General features: G+C 38.9%; 1 protein-coding gene across 8 annotated transcripts in view; it reads right to left on the bottom strand.

The window, feature by feature from the left end:
- Positions 1 to 26,103, bottom strand: part of anks1a (ankyrin repeat and sterile alpha motif domain containing 1A) — a 194,532-nt gene that overhangs the window by 153,298 nt on the left and 15,131 nt on the right. For all 8 annotated transcript variants that reach the window (XM_062979682.1, XM_008109723.3, XM_062979680.1 and 5 more), the window contains exons 2-3: positions 2,284 to 2,364; positions 290 to 446 (exon numbers count right to left, since the gene is read on the bottom strand). In XM_062979682.1, the coding sequence (XP_062835752.1) occupies positions 290 to 446; positions 2,284 to 2,364 (238 nt within the window). The remainder of the gene's footprint in view (positions 1 to 289; positions 447 to 2,283; positions 2,365 to 26,103) is intronic.

The raw sequence follows: 26,103 nt of genomic DNA, 5'->3' as shown, positions 1-26,103 counted from the left end.
AATGGAAGCTGAATTGAACAGTGGTTACCATATTCCTACTGTCCAGGTGTTGTAATTCATTTATTGTTCACATCCACTGTTCCTAATCAGGTGCTTGGTCAAAAATAAAACTTTCAAGATAAATAATTTCTACACTAAGAAGAACTTAACCATTCAGATCATCCTGAAGCAACAAATCTTAAACATACTGAATCTACGTAAGTGTGGCATTCACTTTCTCCTTGGGAATGATATTGCTAACACATTTATGTAATAATGTGCATGGGGAAAAAAAGGAATATATTCAGACCTGCTCATTCACTTTTGTATGGGACGGTCCCTGGTGTATTAGCAGCTTCACTATCTCAGCGTCTCCCTTCCAAGCTGCCAAATGAAGAGGATAGCAGCCTTTGCAATCAGCCACATTGGTTAATGCATCATTCCTCAACAGAACCTCCACAACATCCCTGTAGAGAGGGGAGAAAATGATGCCATGAGTCTTTTGAACAACGTAAAAGTGTAAAGAAATAAAACAGTAGGATCAATACATAAAACTGAATATGTGTCCATTTCAATAGCTGGTTCAACCAGTTTGTAAACTCTGATGGCTGAGGCAAAAGTGGCAACAATGGGATTCATTTTCCTAGACAGCTGAAATTCTAAAGCTGAAAGTTGTAAGGATCAAGATAAAGTGATGGGGCAAAAGAATGGAAACAATGCAATGAGACTATAGGACTAAGTTATGTTTGAACAAACAAGATTGTCTAGGGTTGTAGAAGAGGAAGAGTAGAATGACAACCTTCAGAATATGACCTGAGAATACTAGATGAGATATTCAAATGTAGTATCTGTTGACCCAGCTACCCTGTTTCCCCTAAAATAAGACATCCCCAGAAAATAAGACCTAGTAGAGGTTTTGCTGATTTGCTAAATATAAGGCCTCCCCTGAAAGTAAGACCTAGCAAAGTTTGTGTTTGGAAGCATGTCCGCCGAACAGAACACCAGAGCATGCAGGATTGGTAAATGTACGTATTATAGTGTGTTCTACATGGAAATAATGGTAGTAACAAGAAATTCTTGATAGGATTCACAGTTTGTCTGGTTATGCTGGTTTGTGATGACAACTACTGTACAGAATATAATAAATGTTCAATTTTTTTGTTCAACAATAAATATGAATTCTTCTTCATGGAAAACTAAGACATCCCCTGAAAATAAGACCTAGCGCATCTTTGGGAGCAAAAATTAATATAAGACACTGTCTTATGTTTGGGGAAACACGGTAGCTGTGGGATTATATTCCAGTAATGAAAATCCTATAGAATCTCCATGGTGCTAAATAGAAGCTCCAAAGCTTTGTTAAAATAATCTTATGTAATAAGAAATATTTGGACTTCACTGATATTTAAGAAAACAAATTTTACAACTTTTCAGACTAGATATGTAGTGAGTCGGGGTGGTGTGATAGATACAGTGTTTAGGACCTTGTCACATGGACGGCGGCAGCTACGGAAGTTGCTTCTCTATAGGCAAGTCCTGGAGGCCCTTGCCTCGCCTCCCTTCTCTCTGCACCGTTTCGCTGCTGGCCATCCATCATACAGATGGAAGGGAGGTGTGCACAGTGTGCACGGCTTCCCTCCACCACCCAGGCCTGGAGCTGGCTACACGGGAAGCCTCCCATGTTGCCAGCTCCATGAGAGGAAGCTATATGCATCTCTCTTCCTTCTGTGTTATGGATGGCCTCGTCTAGAGAAAAAAAGACACACCGGTGGCTTCCGTAGCCGCCACCATGCGTTCGAGGTCGTGCATGTGAAGTGAAAGGCACAATTTCATTGGGATTCAAGAGGATGATGCTATGTCTATTCCCCATACTGCCATTTTTATATTTAAAACTGCTATAAACAACCTTGAAACCACAATGACAATCATCAATTATTTTGAATATATATATATATATATATATATATATATATATTAATTATAGTAATCTGGCACAGTCTGATGTTTGTCTTGATTTAAAGGTAACCTTAGAAAAGTGCTCTCTGCTACATATGATATTCACATGATTCAATACGGAAGTGATATGTAAGAGACTACTATAGTTGAAACTGTTATTTGTTGGAAAGACTGGTAAATTAAATAGGTATTTCAAATGCCAGAGATTTATTTTAAAATGCGGTCGCTGTTACCCGTTTTTGGTAAAAAGATATTTAGCCACTTGTGCTTCTTCTATTTTTATCAGTTTTATACAAATTTATGAAATGCTTTTGATATGAAGTAAATAAATAAATACCAGAGACTTACTTGTGACCATTCAAAGCAGCATGGTGCAATGGAGTGTATCCAGTACTGTCAACACAGTTCACATTTGGTCCTCTCCATATACTGTAAAATAAAAATACACCAATATAATAAAATACAGGGTACATTAAATCCAGCAACAACAATAAAGTGGCAATAAAGAGGCAGTGTTTCTATAGCCCTCTTATCAGGCCTGAAAGCAACATATAATAATGCCAAGTTATCCAATAACAAGAAGAGCTTGTATTCTTCAACCAGTGCTTTTAAACTATATTTGGTGAATATTTCATGTACACACAGTAAGGCATTTTAGAAACTAATATTAGTAGCATAAGACCACACTTAAACTGTCAAATTCATAAATGCTTATTTACAACAAAAGAAAGGTTAATGAATGAAGTAGAATACATGGAATTGTCATTATGTTTCTCTACAATTCATTCTCTTCCAATACTATAGAACTTAGTGTAAAGGGACTTTCAGCTCTACAATTAATTTAGCCTCAAAGCATACCAGCAACTAAAAGATGATTTCCATAGAACAGCTGTCCATGATGCGTGCAGAACTAGTCAATTGATGGCTTTCCAAGAACTAAAGTCACAACTGCCTTTCATTACTACAAAGAACAGCAGAAAACCCAATGAAATTCTCATCCCTTTCATCCTGTGTAATTATTTATTCTACAAATAAGTTGAAAAATATTGGCAAATAGAATTTCAGGATTTTCAGATACTATCATGTTTGAAGTAATATGAGCATATGAAGCAAATTACCACACTTAATACTTTCTGGGAAAGAAAAACACCAGGAAAATTCTACTTTTCTTATTTCACACCCATATAGTTTCTCACTCCACTGCAACAGGAACAATTAAGCAAATAAGAAAAAAAAATTCCTTTAAAATCTCATGAGTTTTTTAAACAGTTCTGATGGAATGTTTAGTACCTCTTTATCACTCCAGCCACCAATCCGGAATTGTCATATACCACTCCTAATAAACAAGGTCTGGTAATTTTATTTCCTTCATACTGAATGTTCTCTATGTCTCAGTTTGCAAACTACAAGTTCCTTCTATGGTTAACATTTCTAAAACAGTGGGACAACCCATGCAAGAATAAAATAACAACATATACTAACTTGTTTTTACCTCACTTTGCACTTCTACATTTTCAATTGATACAAAGACCTGAATTTATTTACCATTTTAGTTGGCTATTGTCATCAGCAGTATCTTTTGCTACTGCTTTAAATGATACCTTATTTTTTGTTTAAAGTGCAGCAGCTTCTTTTGTGGTATGAGCTTTAGCGTCTTGCTCTTTTTGTTCTCATTGCATACTTACAAAGCTGTGACTCGTTAGCAAACTATAGCTTCCTTATCATTTTACCAGCCACCCAAGGCCACATTTTCTGGCCTGTCTATAGGTATACACCACCTACTGCATGGGACCTATCACACAGAAGAAGCTCCATTCCAACATATCTCTCCCCCCCTCCCCCAATACCTCTTTCTTCTAGATCAGTGGTCCTCAAACTTATTAAGCAGAGGGCCGGTCCAAAATCCTTCAGACTGAAGGGGCTGAATTATCATTTGAAAAAAATGTGAACAAATTCCTATGCACACTGCACATGTCTTATTTGTAGTGCAAACAAAAAAAAACCCAACAACAACAACAACAAAACCATTTTAACCAACATAACCTATCAGGATTTCAATGGGAAGTGTGGGCCTGCTTCTGGCCAAAGAGACAGTCAAGTTAATTAGAATTGTTGTTGTTGTTGTTGTTGTGTGCCTTCAAAGTCATTTCAGACTTTGGGCGAGTCTAAGTCTAAAACTGAGGACGGGGGCCTGGTACATGACCTTGGAGGGCCACATCTGGCCCACGGGTCTTAGTTTGAGGAGCCCTGTTCTAGATAGTAGAAGGGATATCTTATGAATGAAGGGAGGAGTACATTCCATTGGATGATCAGAATGCAGTTCTGAAGCTTTGACCATCAATTAAATTCCACATACATAATTTAAATAAATATGCATCCACAAATGCCAAAGACTCTCCTAATACAAAATGAATACACTGTCTCGTACAATAAACTAAAAACCACTGAACTAACCATTGAATAAACCCATACATATGCTCAAGGAATTTTCATCTGTATTTTGCTACCAACATTTAGTTGAAACAAACAATATCTTTCTAAAAAGGCATAATGATATCTAATACAGAAAGAGCATCTGGGTTCTGTTTTGTCCCCCACGCTGTTTAACATCTACACAAAACAGCTGGGAGAGGTCATCTGAAAATTTAGGGTATAGTGTCACCAGTATGCTGATAACACCCAACTCTTATCTCTCCTTTCCATTCAAAGAAGCTGTCTCTGTAGTGAGCCAACATCTGTTGTTGGTAATGGACTGGAGGAGAAAAAACAAATTAAAACTTAATACAAGCAAGACAGAGATGCACAAGTCAATGGAAATGTATATCAGAGAATAGGTTCTCTGCCTATGCTGGATCGGGTTACACTCCTCCTGAGTACTCAGCCCTGCAGTTTAGATGTTCCTCCTGGACTCAACTCCTGAGTCTGAATCTTCAGTCATTTTAGTAATGACCAGAAATATGCTTACAGAGCTACAATGAGTGTACCAGCTACACCTATTGCTTGAGAAGCCAGATCTAGCTATGGTGATACATGCTTTGATTACATCTCATTTGGACTAGTGCAATGGTTCTCAACCTGTGGGTCCCCAGATGTTTTGGCCTTCAACTCCCAGAAATCCCAACATCTGGTAAATTGGCTGGGATTTCTGGGAGTTGTAGCCCAAAAGACCTGGGGACCCACAGGTTGAGAACCACTGGATTAGTGTAAAGCACTTTATTAGAGCTATTTTGGAAATGTCACCTGGTTTAAAATTAGAGTGCTGACTAGGGCCAGTTATATGTTCTCTATGACCAGCCCCAGTTATCACTAATTGCTATATTTTTAACCTGGTGGAGTTAAAATAACATAATAAAACAAATCCCTTGCTAAAATAACTTCACTGGCTACAGGTTTCCAAGTAAAATTCAAGGTGCTGGTCATGGCCTAGAAAGTTCGATACTGTTTCAGTACAGACTATTTTAAAGGACTGTATCTCCTGACACAAACCTACTAGAATTTTAAATTTTTTAGGGAGAAGCTTTCTCTCATTATCACCAACATCACAGGGTTCTTAGTAAGGACAACAGAGAGAACGTTTGCGGTGGTTGCTCCCACCCTCTGGAATACCCTTCCACAGAAAGCTTGGTTGGCTCCCCTCCCTGCTTTCCTTTCACCATCAGTGAAGACATTTTGTTTAAGCAAGCTTTTAATGTATAAGTGAAGAAGGCTTATTGAGGATGTTGCATTTATTTTAAAAACCTTTTTACGTTTTTATTTTTAATATTTTATGAAGTGATTTAATTGTTCTTAAATTCTACTGTAAATGTTTTAACGTGCTGTTTTTGGAGGACACCTCAGCTCCAGTTCTGGAGGAAAGGTGGGATATCATATAATTCTGGTTTTAAAGGATGGTATGTTTTTTTTAAATTTAATATGTTTTGTTTACTTTTCCCTTTTATGGATTGTCAAGTTACTTGTGTTGATTCTATTTAAATTGGTTATTGGTTTATTGGTTTACTATCATTCTTTTATTTTGATTATTGTTGTGTTATTTCCATTGTTGTAAGCTGCTCTGAGTCCCTTTGAGGAGATGGGGCAGAGGATAAATAAAGTTATTATTATTATAAATAAATAAATACACCATCCAGCATGTAGCAACTGTGCAAGAGGCAAATTTTATGGTGCAAATCACTGGGAGCCATATAAAAACAAAATTTCATTTTATAATAATAGTGTACATCTGAATTAACCTTCCTAGTTACTACTTCTTAAAAAGGATCCTGTAGGACTGGCAAAAGTTCAAAATAAACCTTGAACAATCAAAGGGAGAAAGCAACTCCTTATGACAAAAGACTACAGCACCTAAGGCTATATAGTTTAGAAAAAGGACAGTGGGAAACTATACATAACAGGAAGAAAATGGAAAAGGGGATTTTTCTTCTTCATAGTAGACTTCAGGATTGTCCTCTGAAAGCAAATGGTGAAAATATCAGAAAGGGCGAAAGAAAGTACTTCCTTTTAAAAGTCATTCAAGATGGGTTGCTGTGAGTTTTCCCGGCTGCATGGGCATGTTCCCAGAACATTCACTCCTGATGTTTCGCCACATTCAAGATGTTATAATTATTTAAAGAACGAGTAACTGGGAATGTTATAATACAAACCTTTAAAATATTTTTAAACTAACTAGATTTTGTGAGTGTTGATAGAAATACCTAAGAAAACATATTTATTCCACAGGGTGGTAAAAACTATTTTAAGAAAATGAAATGTAAAAGAAATGATAGCTCATTTGTGCATGCCATGCTGGAAAGAGCAGGTCCACAGGAAAGAAAATTTAAAAGGCTACAGAAATCATCAAAAGTATATAGTATTTCTGATAGATTAAAACCTAACAATTTACAGCAGCTCTAAACAACCTGCTCCCCTTATCAGCAATAAAGTTCACACATCTTCTAGAAACAGAAAAGGGGTATAACTTAATAAACTAATTACAACAAAACAAAATTGTATCCAGTGTTAACACCAGTCAGCTATTCAGGTATATGCTGCCTTCATAAATATATAAGGAAGAAATCAGGTCACTGCAAGGGCCAGAAATACATTTCTAAAAAGATCTGCCAAAAGAACATCCTCCTCCTGCCTGCGTCAAAGGCCAGCTGAAAAAAATATCCTTCTAAAAGAATGAGAAATGAGAATTACCAGTAACTAACTAGACATGCAATAGATTAAAAGCCACAGATAAAACAGACTTCATGAATCAATGGCTGCCTGGGGGAAAAAACTGGACAGAAACACATATATAAAACACTTAGGCTTTTTAACCTATATCCAACATCCTCAAATGAGGTTTGCTTCTGAGCAGCCATATTTAGGACTGCCTTGTAGGCTATAGGATGAATTTCACACATCTTAGACGCAACTGATATATTTAAAATCCTGCAATTCTATGCACAGTTGAATGAAATATGATTTATGTCAGAGGGGGAATGCACGGAGTTGTACTCCTTTGCCCAGGTAAATCAAAAGCCTTAGACTATAATATGAAATATGTGATACATCAAGATAAATGAGACTGCAGCAAAACAACGACATTTGACAAGTGAAGGAGGACACAAGTTAGTGTATCTTCTACTGTTCCACATTTCTCTGCAATTCTTTGCTTCATGGGAAAAAGGCCAGTCAGGAAACCAAAAAGGTGAAACATTATATATTTGTGATAAAGAGATATAATTAGATAGATAAAAGCCAGAGAGGAGAAACCCAGACGGTTTTGGGAAAAATATGTTCCCTCAGTTGTCTGAGTTGAAGGTTTTACTGAAAAAGTTTACTTGGGAGCTTTACTTCTGAGTAAATACTCAGAAGTGCTCTGTACATTCCAGAAAAAGGTATGTCAAATAACAGTTTTACATAAATTAAATGTTTTATAATGTTAAAGCAGCAAAAAAATTTAAGGTTTGATAAGAAAGCATTGCATATATTATCTAGTTTCTCTAAATTACCCCCACTGCTTCACAGTTTTATATCTATATAGAATGGAGCCCCTGAGCCTTGTGACTTGAAGGTTGGGTTGCTGACCTGAAGGCTGCCAGGTTCGAATCCAACCTGGGGAGAGCGCGGATGAGCCCCCTCTGTCAGCTCCACCTCCATGCGGGGACATGGGAGAAGCCTTCCACAAGGATGGTAAAAACATCAAAACATCCAGGCGTCCCCTGGGCAACGTCCTTGCAGACGGCCAATTCTCTCACACCAGAAGCGACTTGCAGTTTCTCAAGTCACTCCTGACACACACAAAAAATCTATACAGAAACAGAATAGAATAACTTTGTCATTGTACATTGTATGTGCAATGCACAAGAAAAATTATAAACTAACTTAGAAACAGATCACAAAATCAAATTAAAACTCCAAGCCTTGTCAGGTAAACATTTACATGCACATACAAATATATTTTAAAGGGGAAAAAAACATTTTTATTTGGGATTTCTCAGTTTAAAAGAACACAGATCCTCTATCCCAGAAGTTACTGTTCATATTTTCCTCAGCTGCTATGATAACCTTTTCTACATTTTGTTCCCCTATGAGGGCTTGGGTAACAAAACAAGACAAATAACAGAAAAAAATGTGTGTATGCATGCTGTTCCGTTAGTATATTTTTTTCTCCAAAAACAGACAAAATGATTATAAGGTATTTTCTTTGACAATAATAAATTGATGAATAAAACATTTAAGACAAAGCACTCAAATTTAAATCCCAAAATTATTTTTAAAAATTATGCTACAGGAAGGTTTATGTAATCTGATAATCCACTGAGATTCCTGGTCTGAATTTCCTTTCTCAGTTCTTTTTACAAGAATTAGTACTCTGTAGTTGCTTAACACCATGAGAACTAGAGGAGGGAAAATAAGTTTATTTGTTTTAATAATGCTGATGATTTCTTTAGATATTATTATTATTATTATTATTATTATTATTATTATTATTATTATTATTATTATTATTATTGTGTTGTTGAAGGCTTTCATGGCTGGAAGGGAATCCTTTGTTGGGAGGTATTAGCTGGCCCTAATTGATTCTTTTCTGGAATCTCCCCCTTGTTGAGTCTTGGTCTTTATCTACTGTTCTGATTTTAGAGTTTTTTAATACCGGTAGCCAGATTTTGTTCATTTTCATGGTTTCCTCCTTTCTGTTGAAATTATCCACATGCTTGTGGATTTCAATGGCTTCTCTGTGTAGTCTTGACATGGTAGTTGTTGGAGTGGTCCAGCATTTCTATGTTCTCAAATAATATGCTGTATCCAGGTTGGTTCATCAAGTGCTCTGCTATGGCTGATTTCTCTGGTTGAGTTAGTCTGCAGTGCCTTTCATGTTCTTTGATTCGTGTTTGGGCGCTGCGTTTGGTGGCCCCTATGTAGACTTGTCCACAGCTGCATGGTATACAGTAGACTCCTGCAGAGCTGAGAGGATCCCTCTTGTCCTTCGCTGACCGTAGCATTTGTTGGATATTCTTTGTGGGTCTGTAGATAGTTTGTAGGTTGTGCTTCTTCATCAGTTTGCCTATGCAGTCAGTGGTTCCCTTAATGTATGGTAAGAACACCTTTCCTCTGGGTGGATCTTTGTCTTTATACTCCTGGCTTGCTCTTGGCCTTACACCTCTTCTGATGTCCTTGTACAGGAAGACCTATAGATTCCTAGGAAGGTATTCAGTCTAGAAATCTCTACCTCTTCCAGCATTACTGGAGGAACTTGACGAGATAAATTCTTAGAAGTAACATTTTAATTAAATCCACAAATAATCAAATCCACAAAAGTGAAAACTGCAAATGTGAAGGGACTGTAGTTTCCAATGTGATCTTATCACGCAGATTGTTTTGTTTAAAAGATTTGTTCAAAGGGAGTTTGCCTTTGCTTTCCTTGAAGCTGAATGTGACCTGCTCAAGGTTACTCAGTGAGTTTCTGTGGTTGAGCAAGGATTTGAACCTTGATTCCCAGAGTCCAAATAACATCACATTAGCTATCCATCCCAGTTTGCTAAAATATCTGGAGATTACTCAACTCTGGGAATGCGCAAGTACCAAACTAACTCAAATCTAATGCTCACAGTTTTTGGCTAAATTACGTAAAAGATTGTTACCTGGACGGGGTGCTGATGCTTGCGTGCCTCGATGATGCCATGAGCTAAACCGTGCAGGGCTACCCAAGACGGGAAGGTCATGGCAGAGAGGTCAGACTAGATACGATCCCTGGGGTAGGTAATGGCAACCCACTCCAGTATCCTTGCCATGAAAACTAAATGGATCAGTACAACCAGAGAAATGTCAGTATACCATCGGAAGATAGGACTCCCAGGTCACAAGATGCTCAAAATGCTACTGGGGAGGAACAGAGGACTAGTTCAACTAGCCCCAGATGTGATGATGCAGTTCGCTCAAAGATGAAAGGAAGGCTAATGGCCGACGGTGCAAATCCGATTTCTAAAGGTCAACACACTATAGGAACCTGGAATGTAAGATCTATGAGCCAGGGCAAACTGGACGTGGTTATTGGTGAGATGTTAAGATTAAAGATAGACATTCTGGGAGTCAGTGAACTTCACAACAGATGACCACCAGATCTACTACTGTGGACAAGAGGAACACCGAAGAAATGGAGCAGCCTTCACAATTAATAATAAAGTTGCTAAAGCAGTGCTTGGATACAACCCAAAAAGTGATAGAATGATGTCAATTCGAGTTCAAGGCAAGCCGTTTAACATCACAGTGATCCAAATATACGCCTCAACCACAGCTGCTGAAGAAGCAGAATGAGATCAGATCTATGAGGATCTGCAGCACCTACTGGATAATACACCAAAAACAGACATTATTTTCATTACAGGAGATTGGAATGCTAAGGTGGGCAGTCAAATGACAACCGGGATCACAGGCAAGCATGGTTTGGGTCAACAAAATGAAGCAAGACGGAGGCTGATAGAATTTTGCCAGGAAAACTCACTGTGCATAACAAACACTCTCTTCCAACAACCTAAAAGATGGCTTTACACTTGGACTTCACCAGATGGTCAACACCGAAATCAGACTGACTACATCCTTTGCAGCCAAAGGTGGTGGACATCCATCCAGTCAGTGAAAACAAGACCTGGAGCTGACTGTAGTTCAGATTATGAACTTCTTATTGCACAATTTAGAATCAAACTAAAGAGAATGTGGAAAATACACAGGCCAATTAGATATGATCTCACAAATATTCCTAGTGAATATGCAGTGGAGGTGAAAAATAGATTTCAGGGACTAGACTTGATAAATAAAGTCCCAGAAGAACTATGGACAGAGGTTCACAACATTGTTTAGGAGGCGGCAACAAAGTATGTCCCAAAGAAAAAGAAAACCAAGAAGGCAAGATGGTTGTCTGCTGAGACACTGAAAGTAGCCCAAGAAAGAAGGAAGGCGAAAGGAAACAGTGATAGGGGGAGATATCCTCAAATAAATGCACAATTTTAGAGGTTAGCCAGAAGAGACAAGGAACTATTTTTAAACAAGCAATGCATGGAAGTGGAAGAAGACAATAGAATAGGAAGGACAAGAGACCTCTTCCAGAAAATCAGAAACATCGGAGGTAAATTTCAGGCAAAAATGGGCATGATTAAAAACAAAGACGGCAAGGACCTAACAGAAGCTGAAGAGATCAAGAAAAGGTGGTGAGAATATACAGAAGGTCTGTATAGGAAGGATAAAAATATTGAGGCTAGCTGTGATGGTGTGGTGAGTGAATTAGAACCAGACATCCTGAAGAGTGAGGTTGAATGGGCCTTAAGAAGCATTGCTAATAACAAGGCAGCAGGAGACGACGGAATCCCAGCCGAGTTGTTTAAAATCTTGGAAGATGGTGCTGTCAAGGTGACGCATGCCATATGCCAGAAAATATGGAATACACAAGAATGGCCATCAGATGGGAAAAATCAATTTATATCCCAATTCCCAAAAAGGGAAACGCTAAAGAATGCTCAAACTTCCGTACAGTGGCACTTATTTCCCATGTCAGTAAGGTAATGCTCAAGATCCTGCAAGGCAGACTCCTTCAATACATGGAGTGAGAGTTGCCAGATGTACAAGCTGGGTTTAGAAAAGGCAGAGGAATGAGAGACCAAATTGCCAATATCCGTTGGATAATGGAGGAAGCCAGGGAGTTTCAGAAAGACATCTATTTCTGCTTTATTGACTATTCTAAAGCCTTTGACTGTGTGGATCATAACAAACTGTGGCACTTTCTTGGTGGTATGGGGGTAACAAGTCACCTTGTCTGTCTCCCAAGAAATCTGTATAAAGACTGAGTAGCCACAGTAAGAAGAGACCACGGAACAACAGAAAGGTTCAAGATTGGGAAAGGAGTACGGAAGGGGTGTATATTTTCACCCTACCTATTCAACTTGTACGCAGAACACATCATGCGACATACAGGGCTTGACGAATCCTAGGCTGGAGTTAAAATTGTTGGAAGAAACATTAACAACCTTAGGTATGCAGACGATACCACTCTGTTGGCTGAAAATGAGGAGGAGCTGAGGAGTCTTATCACCAAGGTGAAAGAAGAAAGTGCAAAAGCCAGGCTGCAGTTAAACATCAAGAAAACCAAGATTAAGACAACCAGAACTATTGATAACTGGCAAATAGAGGGAGAAAACGTGGATGCAGTGACAGACTTTATATTTCTAGGCACGAAGATAACTGCAGATGCAGACTGCAGCCAGGAAATCAGAAGACGTTTACTTCTTGGGAGGAGAGCAATGGCCAACCTCGATAAAATAGTGAAAAGCAGAGACATCACACTGGCAAACGAAGGTCCGCATAGTCAAAGCAATGGTATTCCCCATAGTAACCTATGGTTGCGAGAGCTGGACCATAAGGAGGCTGAGTGAAGGAAGATAGATGCTTTTGAACTTTGATGCTGGAGGAAAATCCTGAGAGTGCCTTGGACCGCAAGAAGATCCAACCAGTCCATCCTCCAGGAAATAATGCCCGACTGCTCACTGGAGGGAAGGATATTAGAGGCAAAGATGAAGTATTTTGGCCACATCATGAGAAGGCAGGAAAGCTTGGAAAAGATCGTGATGCGGGGGAAAATGGAAGGAAAAAGGAAGAGAGGCTGACCAAGGGCAAGATGGATGGATGGTATCCGTGAAGTGACTGGCTTGACCTTGAAGGAACTGGGGGCAGCGACGGCTGACAGGAATCTCTGGCATGGACTGGTCCATGAGGTCACGAAGAGTCAGAAACGACTGTGTGAATGAAGAAGAAGACATAGACAAAAGTGAGGGGCGTATTAGATTAGATGGCATGTTAGAATCGCGCATGAAAATCCACCTATGCTCTTCCGTCAAGCTGAGGCTGGCGAACTCACCATCCAGATTCACAAGGCATTCAAAACTAAGGGGGAGGTTTTTTAAGATCTTGTGAATGAGGGCTTAGTCCATTTGGCCGAAGCTGGTGAGTTCGCATGGCTTCCTTTTACCTGTTGGCTGTTTTGAGGCATGCAGGGAGCAAAACAGCTGACAGGCAAGGGAAGCTGTACATTATATTCAACAACAATTTATTTTGCAGTGCACACCTTCAAAATTGAGATATGGCACATTATACTCGAGAAAATACAAGTAATTATTTTTTTAAAATTAATTTTTTTCCCTTCTTCTGCAACACTTTGCTACGTGAGAACACAGGAGAACAAAAAAAATCTTAATCTTCAAATGTAATAGAGGTATATTTCCAAGGCTACAGATATTGGATATACATCCCCATTATAGTATATCTTTGGAAACTTGAAGATGAACCAACTTTAAGAACTGAAATATCTCCCAGGCTGGGGGAAGGGGGTAATTATTGCATTTTAATGTGATGGGAATTCTAGAAGGAAAGTACAAAAACAAATATAATGGAGGTATAGGTATCATTCTTGGGTACTGAATGAGTACAGTCAATGTCCTCTAAAAAAACACATTAAAGTATTTCCAGCAAAATCTTCGAAATGAAATTTTATTATTTTTGGATATGCACTAGAACCCAAAGAATGTTAGGAAAAATTAAAGCTAAAAGGCAAATGCACAGGTATTTTTCAAAAGGTTTTTATATTGGAGTTGGTAAGGTAAAATCTAAGGCACTCCGAATTGAAATGTTCTTTTCACTGCAAAACCAAGTACTCTAAACTCTTAAAAACATCATGCGAATACTAAACATTTATCTGCTTTACTTATATGTATTTCTTTTTCTTTATTTTATTAGTGTGTACATGTCTACATATTTAACTGAGTCATTTGGAGGTGCTTGCTTGGAAAAAAAGAAGAAACACAGTGAAGCCAAGGATGCCGTCATGATCCTGAACTGGTGCCTGTCATCAGTAATGGACTGGATGAGGGCTAATAAATTGAAATTGAATCCTGCCAAGACCGAGGTGCTTTTGGTCAGTCGCAAGGCTGATCAGGGTATAGGGATTCAACCTGTGCTGGATGAGGTAATACTCCCCCTAAAGATACAGGTTCGCCACTTGTGGGTGATCCTGGAGTCATTGCTGATCCTGGAGACCCAGGTGTCGGCAGTGACCAGGAATGCCTTCACACAATTAAAACTTGTGCGCCAGCTGCGCCTGTACCTTGAAACTCCAGATCTGGCCATGGTAGTCCACACCTTAGTTACATCCCATTTAGATTACTGCAATGCGCACTACGTGGGGCTGTCTTCAGCTGGTCCAGAAATCAGCAGCCAGATTACTAATTGGGGCTCCATCCAAGGAGCAAACCACTCCCATGTTATGGCAGCTCCACTAGCTACCAACCCGTTTCCAGGCAAAATTTAAAGCGCTGCTTGTTACCTTTAAACCCCTAAACGGTTCAGACCCAGACTATTTGGCTGATTGCATCTCTGCATATGAGCCTGCCCTGACGTTGTGATCAGTAGATGAGGCACTGTTCTCGGTCCCACCCCTGTCCCAAGCGCGGCTGGTGGGAACGAGAGAAAGATCGCCCTTTCTCTTCATGGTCGCCCCTGTCTTTGAAACTCCCTCCCAAAGGAAATCAAAATGCCCCCCCACCACCACTCTTTAAAAAAAACAGTTAAAGACCTTTTTATGTTCACAAGCATATAGAAAGGAGGACATATCAAACATCTGGCAAAAACAAAATGGAATGGAATATGGAAATGTCTTTATACCGATTTTTAAAATCTCAATTTTAACACCTAATTGTTGCATCCCTAGGCTGCGTTGGCACCTCAAAACCACACTGGAGCCCCAGCAAGCAAGCTGTTTATTGAAGATTATATGCAAGGAATAGCACATTAAAGTTCAAAATCAATAAAATGGGTTTAAATCCACAAGAACAAAGTACTTGATAAACTTGAAGCAAGAGTCTATAAAAATCACTTAAAGAACATAGTCCCAACTGGATATCAAAGTGAGTCCCACGAAAGATATCACTGATAGTCCAAACAAGAGTTTCAAGTATTAATTCAAGGCATGAATCAAACTGGAAACATAGGAAAGTACACTGGAATGCAGGACCAAAACTCCAAATTTAGTCCAAGGTACAGAGTCCAAGCTGGATCACACAACAAGGGTCTCAATTGGAACACAAGGCAAAGGTCTTGGATGGAACACAAATCCAAACTGCAAAATCAACTGGAAGGACAAGGAAGGCTGGAACCTGAAACAAGATACAAGGCCACAGAAATACGCATGAAGCAAAATCTTCCTTCTTGAATTAGCAACGTTACCACCTCTGGCTGTGTCAGAGAAAGCAAGGCTTCTTATGGGAAATTCTAGGTCCCATACTGTAAGAAGGTAGCTCATTATTTCATTTCAAAAGCAGATGCCTACTCTTCCTAATACATTCCTTTTCTTTTCTCAACTGAGTTATCGCTCTCCTCCTGTCAAGCTCATTATCCCTCCCCACTGTATCAGTTCCTACATCCAAACTATAATGTCCATCTGGCATCTGGAGATCCGACTTTGACTGCTGTGAGGAATGCAGTTCAAACTGCCTGCTTGTAATCATTCTGTCTCTGGTCCCAGAATCCACTGGATCAAACTCTGGCTGCAACTCAGGCCCAAACCCAGACTACTCTGGCAAGGAAGGTGGGGGAACAAACTCTGGCTGCACCTCTGACAAGGCAGGTGCAGGGACAATCACAGGCTGAATGGGGCCAACCTCATGCTCACCTGACAGTTCAGATGGAGGCTGGGCTACAACATTAATAGTGCTAATCTTTAAGTCTTGTTTTAAATGCTTATTTGTCAAAACGTGAATTTTAGTAATGTTTCACCATTATTTGATGTTGATGTTTGATGTTATTATCTGTTTTATTATTGTTTACTCGCTTTTTATTGCACATTATGGCACTGAATATCTGCTGCTGTATGTTGTATACTGCCCTGAGTCCCCTTGGGGAGATAGGGAGGGATAGAAATAAAGATGTTGATGATATTCTTATGAAGACAGTTCTTATGGAGATGTATTAAAGGAATAAGTCCTATGTTGTTGTTAACTGCCCTCAAGTCAATCTTGACTTATGAGGATCTTACAAATGAGAGATCTCCAAGTCACCCTTCCCATCAACAGTCCTGTTCAGGTCTCTGTTTCTTTGATTGGATTTTCTTTTTCTGTGCCTTCCAAATCATTTCTGACCAACAGAAATTCTATCATGGGGTTATCTTTACAAGATTTGTTCAAAGGATATTTGCATTTGCCCTTCTCTGAGACTGAAAGACTGTGACATGCCAAGATCACCCAGTGAGTTTCCATGGTAAAGTGGGAATTGAAACCCTTGTTTCTGAATTCCGGATGTGGTGTCCTTGATTGAATCTATCCATCTGGAATACAGTCGTCCTTCTTGCCTATTTCATTTTATCATACTACGCATGGTTGTCTTTTCTAATGAGTTTGGTCTTTCTCATAATATATCCGAAGTACAGTAGTCTAAGTTTAGTCATTCTGGCTTCTATGAAGCATTCTAGCTAGGGCCCATTCATTTCTGTTTGAATTAGAGTCAAAGTACTGTCAATAGCTTTCACGGCTGGAATCACTAGGGTGTTGTGTGGTTTCTGGGCTGTGTGGCCGTGTTCTAGCAGCATTTTTTCCTGACGTTTTGCCTCCATCCATGACTGGCATCTTCAGAAGATTCTCTGAAGATGCCAGCCAAGGATGCAGGCAAAACATCATGAGAAAATGCCGCTAGAGCATGGACACACTGCACATGTATCTACAGGAGATATGTTCCTGGACTTTATACAAATAAGTAAAATTACTGATAATAGCAAAGCCTAGCATTTTCAATGGGATAAATTATTTCAATCAGACCAAAGACGGTTGATTGATTGACAAAATGATTCAGTTTGAGAACTGTAAAAGCCGAAAAGCTAATCTTCACATGATGTGGATTGACTAGAAAAAGGCCTTTGACTCACTCCCACACAGCTGGATCATCAAGTGCTTGGATGCCATTGGGATTTGTAAAAACGTTGGCACCTTTATTGAAAACATGATGGAGCACTGGAAAACTGAACTGTTTGTTGGGAATGAAAGCTATGGACTTGTCAACATCAGAAGAGGAATTTTCCTGGGAGACCCATTGTCCCCTCTGCTTTTCATTATTGCCACGATCCCTCTGTCAACAATCTTACAAAAAAACAAATCTTGGCTATCAAACATCTAAGAAATCTCACAAAATTTCACATCTGATGTACATGGATGACCTGAAGCTGTATGGGAAAATGGAAACTGAAATCCAGTCTCTGACCAACACTGTCCGAATTTTTAGTACTGATATCAGCATGGAGTTTGGTTTGGACAAACGTTCGACAGTGGCATTGAAGAAGGGAAAAATCATTGAAAGTGAGGGCATAAATATGCCTAATACCAAACAATAAAAGACAGCCAATTTTTTTTAAAGTTATGTAAGCGAGTATTTTCTTCCAGAAAACAAAAAGACAGGTGCTTATAGTGCATATAAGACAACCGAAAGAAAAGAGAATTTGCGTGATTATTCAAGAGTACTATGTATTTAGTTTCTATTATGCTACCTTGATTGTGCTTGATTTTTTTTACTTTTAAAATAGTTTTTTAACATTTGTTAACTTGAAATCATACAAATGTAAAGAAAATCAATTTAAATGCCATAGAATCTCTTTAGTTTCTCATTATTTTGCTATCTATTATCTATAGGTGCATGATAGTAAACTAGATATCAACCCAACACTAACCATCAGTCAAATCACAGAATTTTCCTAAATGCATTGCATTAAAGCATGATGCTTCACCCGAATAAAGTTAATTTATGTCACTGCCCTGAAACACTTCAGAAAATTAGCATCTCAGAAGATAGGTACCAGCCCAGTTCAGTCCTCATTCAAAAACAAATTTGCTAATTTTTTATTACTCTAATCCTAGGAAGGATTGTTGAAAAGTGCAATCTATAGAGTGAAGTGGCAGAATTTCAAAAGGATTCGACCATATAATCTCCTTATCCATACAGATAAGCTCCAGAATATGTTTTAGAAAAAATACTGGCCAATATGAAACACTTTTACTGAACTCAAATGGAGATATTTTTAGAGAGTGCAATATCATTTCCCTACTTACAGAAGTAATATATTGCAACAGAACACCACATACATAGTGTTCAGTGAGAAAGCGGAAGTCACATACGCTTCCTACTCTTAGCTAATTAGTTAGAACAAATAGTTTTGAAGTTAAAACATTTATTCAGAACTGTTAAGGCCTCTGGAGTACCACAAATAAGAGTAACCATGTGAGCTTTCAAAATCAAATTTTCTTTCTAGTTTTGTATTCACACATTTTTCAGGAATCCCTATTTCATCTAGCTACAAGCACATTTTTGAATCTGTTACAAGGAGAGACATATTTTACAAAACCACAAGCTTTCATATTATTTTCTATGGTGTAACACAGGCATAGGCAAACTTCGGGCCCTCAGGTATTTTGGACTTCAACTCCCACAATTCCTAAGAATCTACCGGATGTTAGGAATTGTAAGGGTTGAAGTCCAAAACACCTGGAGGGTCGAAGTTTGCCCATGCCTGATAGCATCACATACACATTTATACTGCTACACTGTGGAGAACAAGCTTTAGCGGCTTTGGGGCTTGGTTAATTATATTTCTGTAATTCAGCATTCCAGAACATTTATGGCAGAAAGCTACAGCTCCAGTTCAGAGTCAATGGGACCTCTTCTCACTGAAAGAGTATGTGATGGCCTCCTCTTACTTCTGGGATCCTGTCCAACCTCTTTATAACACATTCACCAATCATAGTGCAAAGAGACAAGTGATTGGACTCATTCTACTAATATAAAGTGAAGAAAGTAGAGAACTCTGCAGGTTAAAAATCATGTGAAACTCTATCAAGAACAATAAACAAATAACAAAATGGTAAACAACAATATAATTATAAATGGGGCAAAGACTGTAGTGTTTGTTAATCATCTACACTGATTTTTGAGAATTTTTAAAGAGCTCTTGGATCATGAAATTTTTATTTAAAAATATACTTAATATAAATTGTTGTTATTGCTGTTGTGTGCCTTCAAATTATTTCTGACTTATGATGACCCTAAGGCAAACCTATTATGGGGTTTTCGTTACAAAGCTTGTTCAAAAGGGCTTTGCTTTTGCTTTCCTCTGAGGCCAAGAGAGTGTGACTTCTCCAAAGTCACTCAGTACATTTTCATGGTCGGGTGGAGATTCAAACCCTGGTTGCCAGAGTCACCATCAAACACTCAAACCGCTACGTCATACTGGTTCCATTATAAAAATTATGAAAATAATAGTCTTCTTAGCATGCATGAGTTTAAGACTCCAAGTAATCCTGCTTGTATCTCAAGGCTAGCAGCTAAGGTAGATGTGACTTTTCTCAGTAAGGGAATCATAACATGCTACTAAGAATTAGTTTAAGTAGATACTCCAGGTCATCTCTCTTTTACAAGTTATGAATCTATGAAATGAAAACCATATGTTCAAACAGCCCAAGTTCCTTTCCCTTACCTACAAGTTTTGCTATGCAAGAAATTTGGAGAAGAGGATTATTACAGATTTCAGTCTGTAATGTGGAAATGCTTAAGGGTAGAAGTCAGATCATGAGCCAGCATAAATTCTTCTGGTGTAAAATCCCACCACTCCATTTCTCACTTGTACTGCAGTCTCCTGTGGCCCACCCACATGTTTTAAGACTGAAGCCTAGTTCACCAGAGGATTTTTTTGGATGGATAGAGAAGACTGAACAAGGAAAGAAAGGAAGGAAAATATTGATTATATGAGCTGCCTTCCGCTCACATAATTTCGTGTAGAAACCACTGGTCACTTTTTCTGAACACCTTGATTTTCATAAATTCTCAAGCACTTCAACATTACTAACAGATTATAATTCCTGTAGCACTCCCCCCCCCTTTTTTTAATTCCCCCAGTTTTAAGTATAAAATTTAAAGCAATTTTGAAAAGGAAAACCATCTGATTTGTACAAATCAACTGGAATGAGGCTCACACCCCACCTTTAAAATAGAGGCTTATTGTGGGTAAGAGACAACAAAGGGGGATGGTCTATACTTCAGGCTGCAGGCTGCTTTCCTTCTTTGCATGCAGAAGGTCTCTCATGCAATTTATGACACTTCCAGGAACAGCTGTCTGTCTGAAATTTCAGTGAACTAATGCCAGTGCAGTCAATACTGTGCTAAATGGACCAGTGTTCTGAGACTGAATCAGTGTAATGTGGCTTTATCTGCTACTGGTAAACAATAAAAACACGAAAACTAACTAAAACCCAATCTTCTATTATGCTAAGATGGTTCTTGATTAGAAACAGTCTAACTATTGCTGTCTTCAGTCTTTAGTTACTCTAATATCTAACAGTCCTGGATATAGCAACAGTTAAGATTTTATTTTATTTTTAAAAAATAAAAGTCATGCCCTTGCACATGAATCCCAAGGTTCATATGAAATATAGAGTAACTAATGACTGCTTTTATTGTTCACTGTTGTAAGTTGACTTTTATTTATGGCGACCCTATGAATGAAATATTTCCACATTACCCTGCCATTGACAGCCCTACATAGGTCTTATAGATTCAGACTATGGTTTCCTTGATTGAGTATCTGGAATGTAGTCTTCCTCTCTTCCTACTGCCTGGCCGGTGTTTTATTATGATCCCAATTGGCCGGTGTTTCTACTGTGATCTTTAACCGGCCTTTACCTCAGTCTGTTACTCTTTTTGAAGGCCTCCATCATTGTTCCGGTACCAAAGAAGTTCCCTAATGGGAATTTTCAGGATTACAGACCAGTGACACTCACTTCCATCATCATGAATTGCCTCGAAAAACTGGTCTGCAGGCATATTATTTTTTGCCTTCCACATGCACTGGATAAGCATCAGTTTGCTTATAGAGCCAACAGATTAACAGAGGACGCTACAGCCAACATGCTCTATGCTGCTCTGACCCACCTGGAACGATGGGGGAACTATGGGAGAATGCTTTTTGCAGACTTTAGTTCAACACAATCTTTCAACATAGACTGGTGTCTAAACTAATGAATCTCAGATTGTCAATCTGTTCATGGATTATGGTCTTCTTGTCTGGACGTTCCCAGAGAGTTAGATTAATTCACCATACCTCATCAGCTCTCTCTCTCAACACTGGGATGCCTCAGGGCTATGTGTTGAGTATTCTTCTTTTCACTTTGTACACATTTGATTGTTCTCCCATCCACCATAGCAATATTCTCACCAAATTTGTAGATGATACAACCATGCTGGGGCTTATCTCTAAAGGGGATGAGTCTGCCTATTGGGATGAGGTAGGTCGGCTGCTCTCGTGGTACAGGAACAATAATCTTGTTCTTAACATCAATAAGACCAAGGAGCTCATAGTGGACTATAGGAAGAACAGATCAGAAATTCAGCCTTCGGTCATAAATGGAGACCAAGTGGAGCAGGTGGCCAGTTTTAAGTTCTTGGGTGTCACTGTTAAGGAGGATTTGACCTGGGGCACCCATATGGCGGCATTGGTTAAGAGGACTCAGCAGAGACTGTACTACCTGAGATTCCTAAGGAACCACCAACTGAATGAAAAACTGTTGGTGACTTTCTACTGCTGTGCTTTAAAGTGTGTCCTAACCTACCGCATTTGCGCATGGTTTGGTAGCTGCACAGTGGCAGACAGGAAGGCGCTTCAAAAGGTCACCACTTCTTCACAGTGAATCATTGGTTGCCCTCTTCCCTCTTTGGAAGAACTTTATAATTCCCACTGCCTTATGAGGATTCTTGGGGATCCATCTCACCCAGCATATTCTTATTTTGCATTATTGCCATCCGGCAGACAGTACTGGGTGACAAAGACAAGGACAGACTGAAGGATAGCCTTTATTCTAGCGCTGTAGATATGTTGAACTCCATGGTTTCGTGTTGATGTGACACTAGGGGCTGTGTGGTGGTGGTGGGGGGATGGGTGTGCTGTTTTGTGGTCAGTAAATTGGAGCAATGCAATAAGAGATTACAAAATAATATACTGACAACTTGGATTGGCCCTGGAGTATGATTTGGATTGTATTATTTTAATTGATGTTTTAATGTTTGATATTTTAATTATTTTGGATTTTAATGCATTTATCGATGTATATGTGGCATCAAATAGTTACCTTTGTAAGGTCGCTCTGAGTCCCCTTCAGGGTGAGAAGGGCAGGATACAAATGTGATAAATAAATAAATGTTGTGGTGTGTGCGGGGGAAGGCATGTAATTTCATTGTGCAATAGCACCATGACAAATAAAGCTATTCTGATTCTATTTTACGAAGCATTATTGCCTTTTCTAGTGAGTCGGATCTTTTCATGATATGGTCAAAATACAACAGTCTCAATTTAATAATCTTGGCTTCTAGAGAGAATTCAAGATTTGATTTTCTCTAGGACTCTTCTCCAAACACTTTTCCAATTCATTTATTTATTTATTTTGTGCCGGCTTTCACAACCATACATAAAAATTGGAAATAGAATGGAATGGATAAATCTAACATTAGTATTCAACAATATATCTTTACGTATTAGGACTTTGTGTAGTTCCTTCAAAGCTGCCCTTCCAAATCTTAGTGCTCTTCTGATTTCTTAATTCTAATATCCATTCAGTTTAATGGTTGACATATAAAAACTTTAATTATTTCAAAGTCTTTATCATTTACTTTAAAGTTATATAAATAACATGGTCATTATTTTATTTTCATATTTTAACTGTATACTTGCTTTTTATGTTTGTCCTTGACTTTCTTTGTTAATTATTACTGGTTTTTGCTGTTCTCTGCTATTTTCCTTTTGTGTTTCTAAGTCTAAATCTGTTTTATTCAGTGCAGAGGTAAAACAGATCAGGTGATAAAAGGCAACCTTACCTGTCTGTCTTTCTAAATGAAAATCATTCTATTTCTCTGTATTCTGTCTTGGTGGTAATCTTTCATCGGGAGCACAGATTGGGAAATCATACGTTGTGACACACCCATTTCTTTAAGAGTTATCTGTAGTTTTTCATGATGTATACGAAGACTTTGCTGTAATCTCTGAAGCACAGGCTTTTTATTCTTTGATGTACTATCATCCAACATATGTCTGCAATATAATCTCTAGTGCCTTTTCCTTTCCTGAACCTAGCTTGGCCATTTGACATTTCTTGCTCCATATGTGGTGAAAGTCTTTGTTGCAGAATTTTAATTATCACTTTACAATCACTGTGTCACCTTTTCTGTGGACTGGAATGTATACTGAATTTTTCCAGTGTGAAAGCGTTGTTACCTGTTTAATTGTGTGGTACAGTATAGTCTCACTTATCCAAGCCTCGCTTATCCAAGCTTCTGGATAATCCAAGCCATTTTTGTAGTCAACGTTTTCAATATATTGAAATTTAGCACCATATATTTTGGTGCTAAATTCGTAAATACAGTAATTACAACATAACATTACTGCATATTGAACTACTTTTTCTGTCAATTTTGTTGTGTAACATGATGTTTTGGCACTTAATTTGTAAAATCATAACCTAATTTGATGTTTAATAGGCTTTTCCTTAATCCCTCCTTATTATCCAAGATATTCGCTTATCCAAGCTTCTGCCAGCCCGTTTATAGCTTGGAGAAGTGAGACTCTACTGTACTTATTTTGAAAGTAGTTGTTATACTTCAGAAAGTTCGTTGTGTGTTCTTTCCATCACTTTTTCATTTGTACTTACTTGGTCATGTAATGTGTTTTTCTCCACTTAGGATTTAAATTTGCCTTTGATATCTTTTATCTTCTGGAAGAGGTTTCTTTTTCTAACTTTCAGTTGTCATATTTTATTTCTCTGGATAAACTGTTACAGTAATTATCTTTGTTACTACACACAAGTCACTGAACACTTGCATTCACTGCTCTACTGGCTGCTAGTTTGCTACCAAGCACAATTCAAGGTGCTGGCTTTAGCCTATAAAGCCCTAAATGGTTCTGGTCTACCTTTCCTGTCCAAACGTATCTCTTCCTATGAACCAGTATGGACAAACAGCCACAACTCCCAGCACTCAGGAGACACCAATGGCCCTCTCTCCAAGGAACATTGCAGGTTATAGAGAACGCCATAAACATGTAGCCCAAACCCTACCAAACACTAGTGTCTTCCCCAAACACTACGGCTCACCACCCAGGGAATGCTTCATTCGGGGGACAATTACATCCTAGATTTTACGTGTTTCTTCCATCACAGGCAGGCATCCCGGAAAAATGCATGTGCACTATTCTAATTGACGATTCTCCATTGGTGTGGAATTTGCATGACCCCGCCCACTGCCTCTCCTTTAACCCTTTCCTACTCTTTCCTATGGCACATAACAAACAGAAAGGAATTGATCAGCAGCTGAACAGACTGGAGGGGTTTGGGGGACTGACTCAACAGCATGGAAGTTGTAGTTCACCCTGCCTCAAGTCAGAGCACTATGACCTCCTTCAATAATGGACCTGGACCACATTTGAAATGCAGAACCCCCCTGACCAACAGAACATACTGGAGGAATTTGAGAGGAATTCAACTAGATTTATAGCTGTTGTAGGTACTGGGATTGTAGGTACTAGACACTTTGAACTCCACCAAAGATGGACCTGAGACTAGCTTAGCACACAAAACCCTCATGACCAACAAAAAAATACTGGAGTTCTTTGGAGGGATGTTTAGCAGTTGTAGTTCACTCACATCCAGAGTGCACTATCAACCCAAACAATGATGGATCTGGACCAAACTTGGCATGCATATCAAATATGCCCACATCTGAATACTGTTGAGTTTTGATGAAAATTGCCCTGGACATTTTGGCGTTGTAGGTACTGGGATGTATAGTTCACCTGCAATCAAAGAGCACTCTGGATGCCACCAAGGATGGCCCTGAACCTAACTTAGCACACAGAACCAACAAAAATGCAGGAGGGCTTTGGGGGTCATTCACCTTGATTTATAGGAATTATAGTTCACCTATATCCAGAGAGCACTGTGAACACGAACAGCAATGGATCTGCACCAAATCTGGCACGCATACCCAAAATGCCCACATTTGAATACTAGTGGATTTGGGGTGGAATTGGCCTTGACATTTTGAAGTTGTATCTACTGGGATTTATAGTTCACCTGAAATCAAAGAGCACTCCAAACCCCACCAATGATAGACCGGAACCAAACTTGGCACACAGAACCACCACAACCAAATGAGTATACTGCAGAGTTGCCCTAGGAATCTGGGAGTTGTCGTCCCTTATCTTAAGAGCACTAAACCCAACCAACAACAGATCTGGACCAAATTTGGCACACAGAACCAACATGGCCAACTGTGAATACAGGCGGGGTTTGGGGAGGATAGACCCACAATTGTGGGAATTGTAGTTCACCCACACCAAACCAAGAATACCTAACATCCAAAAACAAACAATGCCTTTTTCAAATAACCCAGGCATCGTCGGGTCCCCAAGCTACTAAATAAATAAAATTTAGAGTTCTGACCCCATTTCTGTCACCTTTTATTTGTCCTTCTTGTATATTGTTTGACGTTTCTTCTGTGATCCATTGAAACTGCTCTTTATTTATGGCTGAAGATAGTGCCTTTTTGCATTCGTCCCTGGCTTCAGTCCACCATTCCTCTTGCTTC

Source organism: Anolis carolinensis, chromosome 4, assembly GCF_035594765.1.
Source record: "Anolis carolinensis isolate JA03-04 chromosome 4, rAnoCar3.1.pri, whole genome shotgun sequence".
NCBI lineage: Eukaryota > Metazoa > Chordata > Lepidosauria > Squamata > Dactyloidae > Anolis > Anolis carolinensis.
This window is presented reverse-complemented; position numbering and strand designations above follow the sequence as displayed.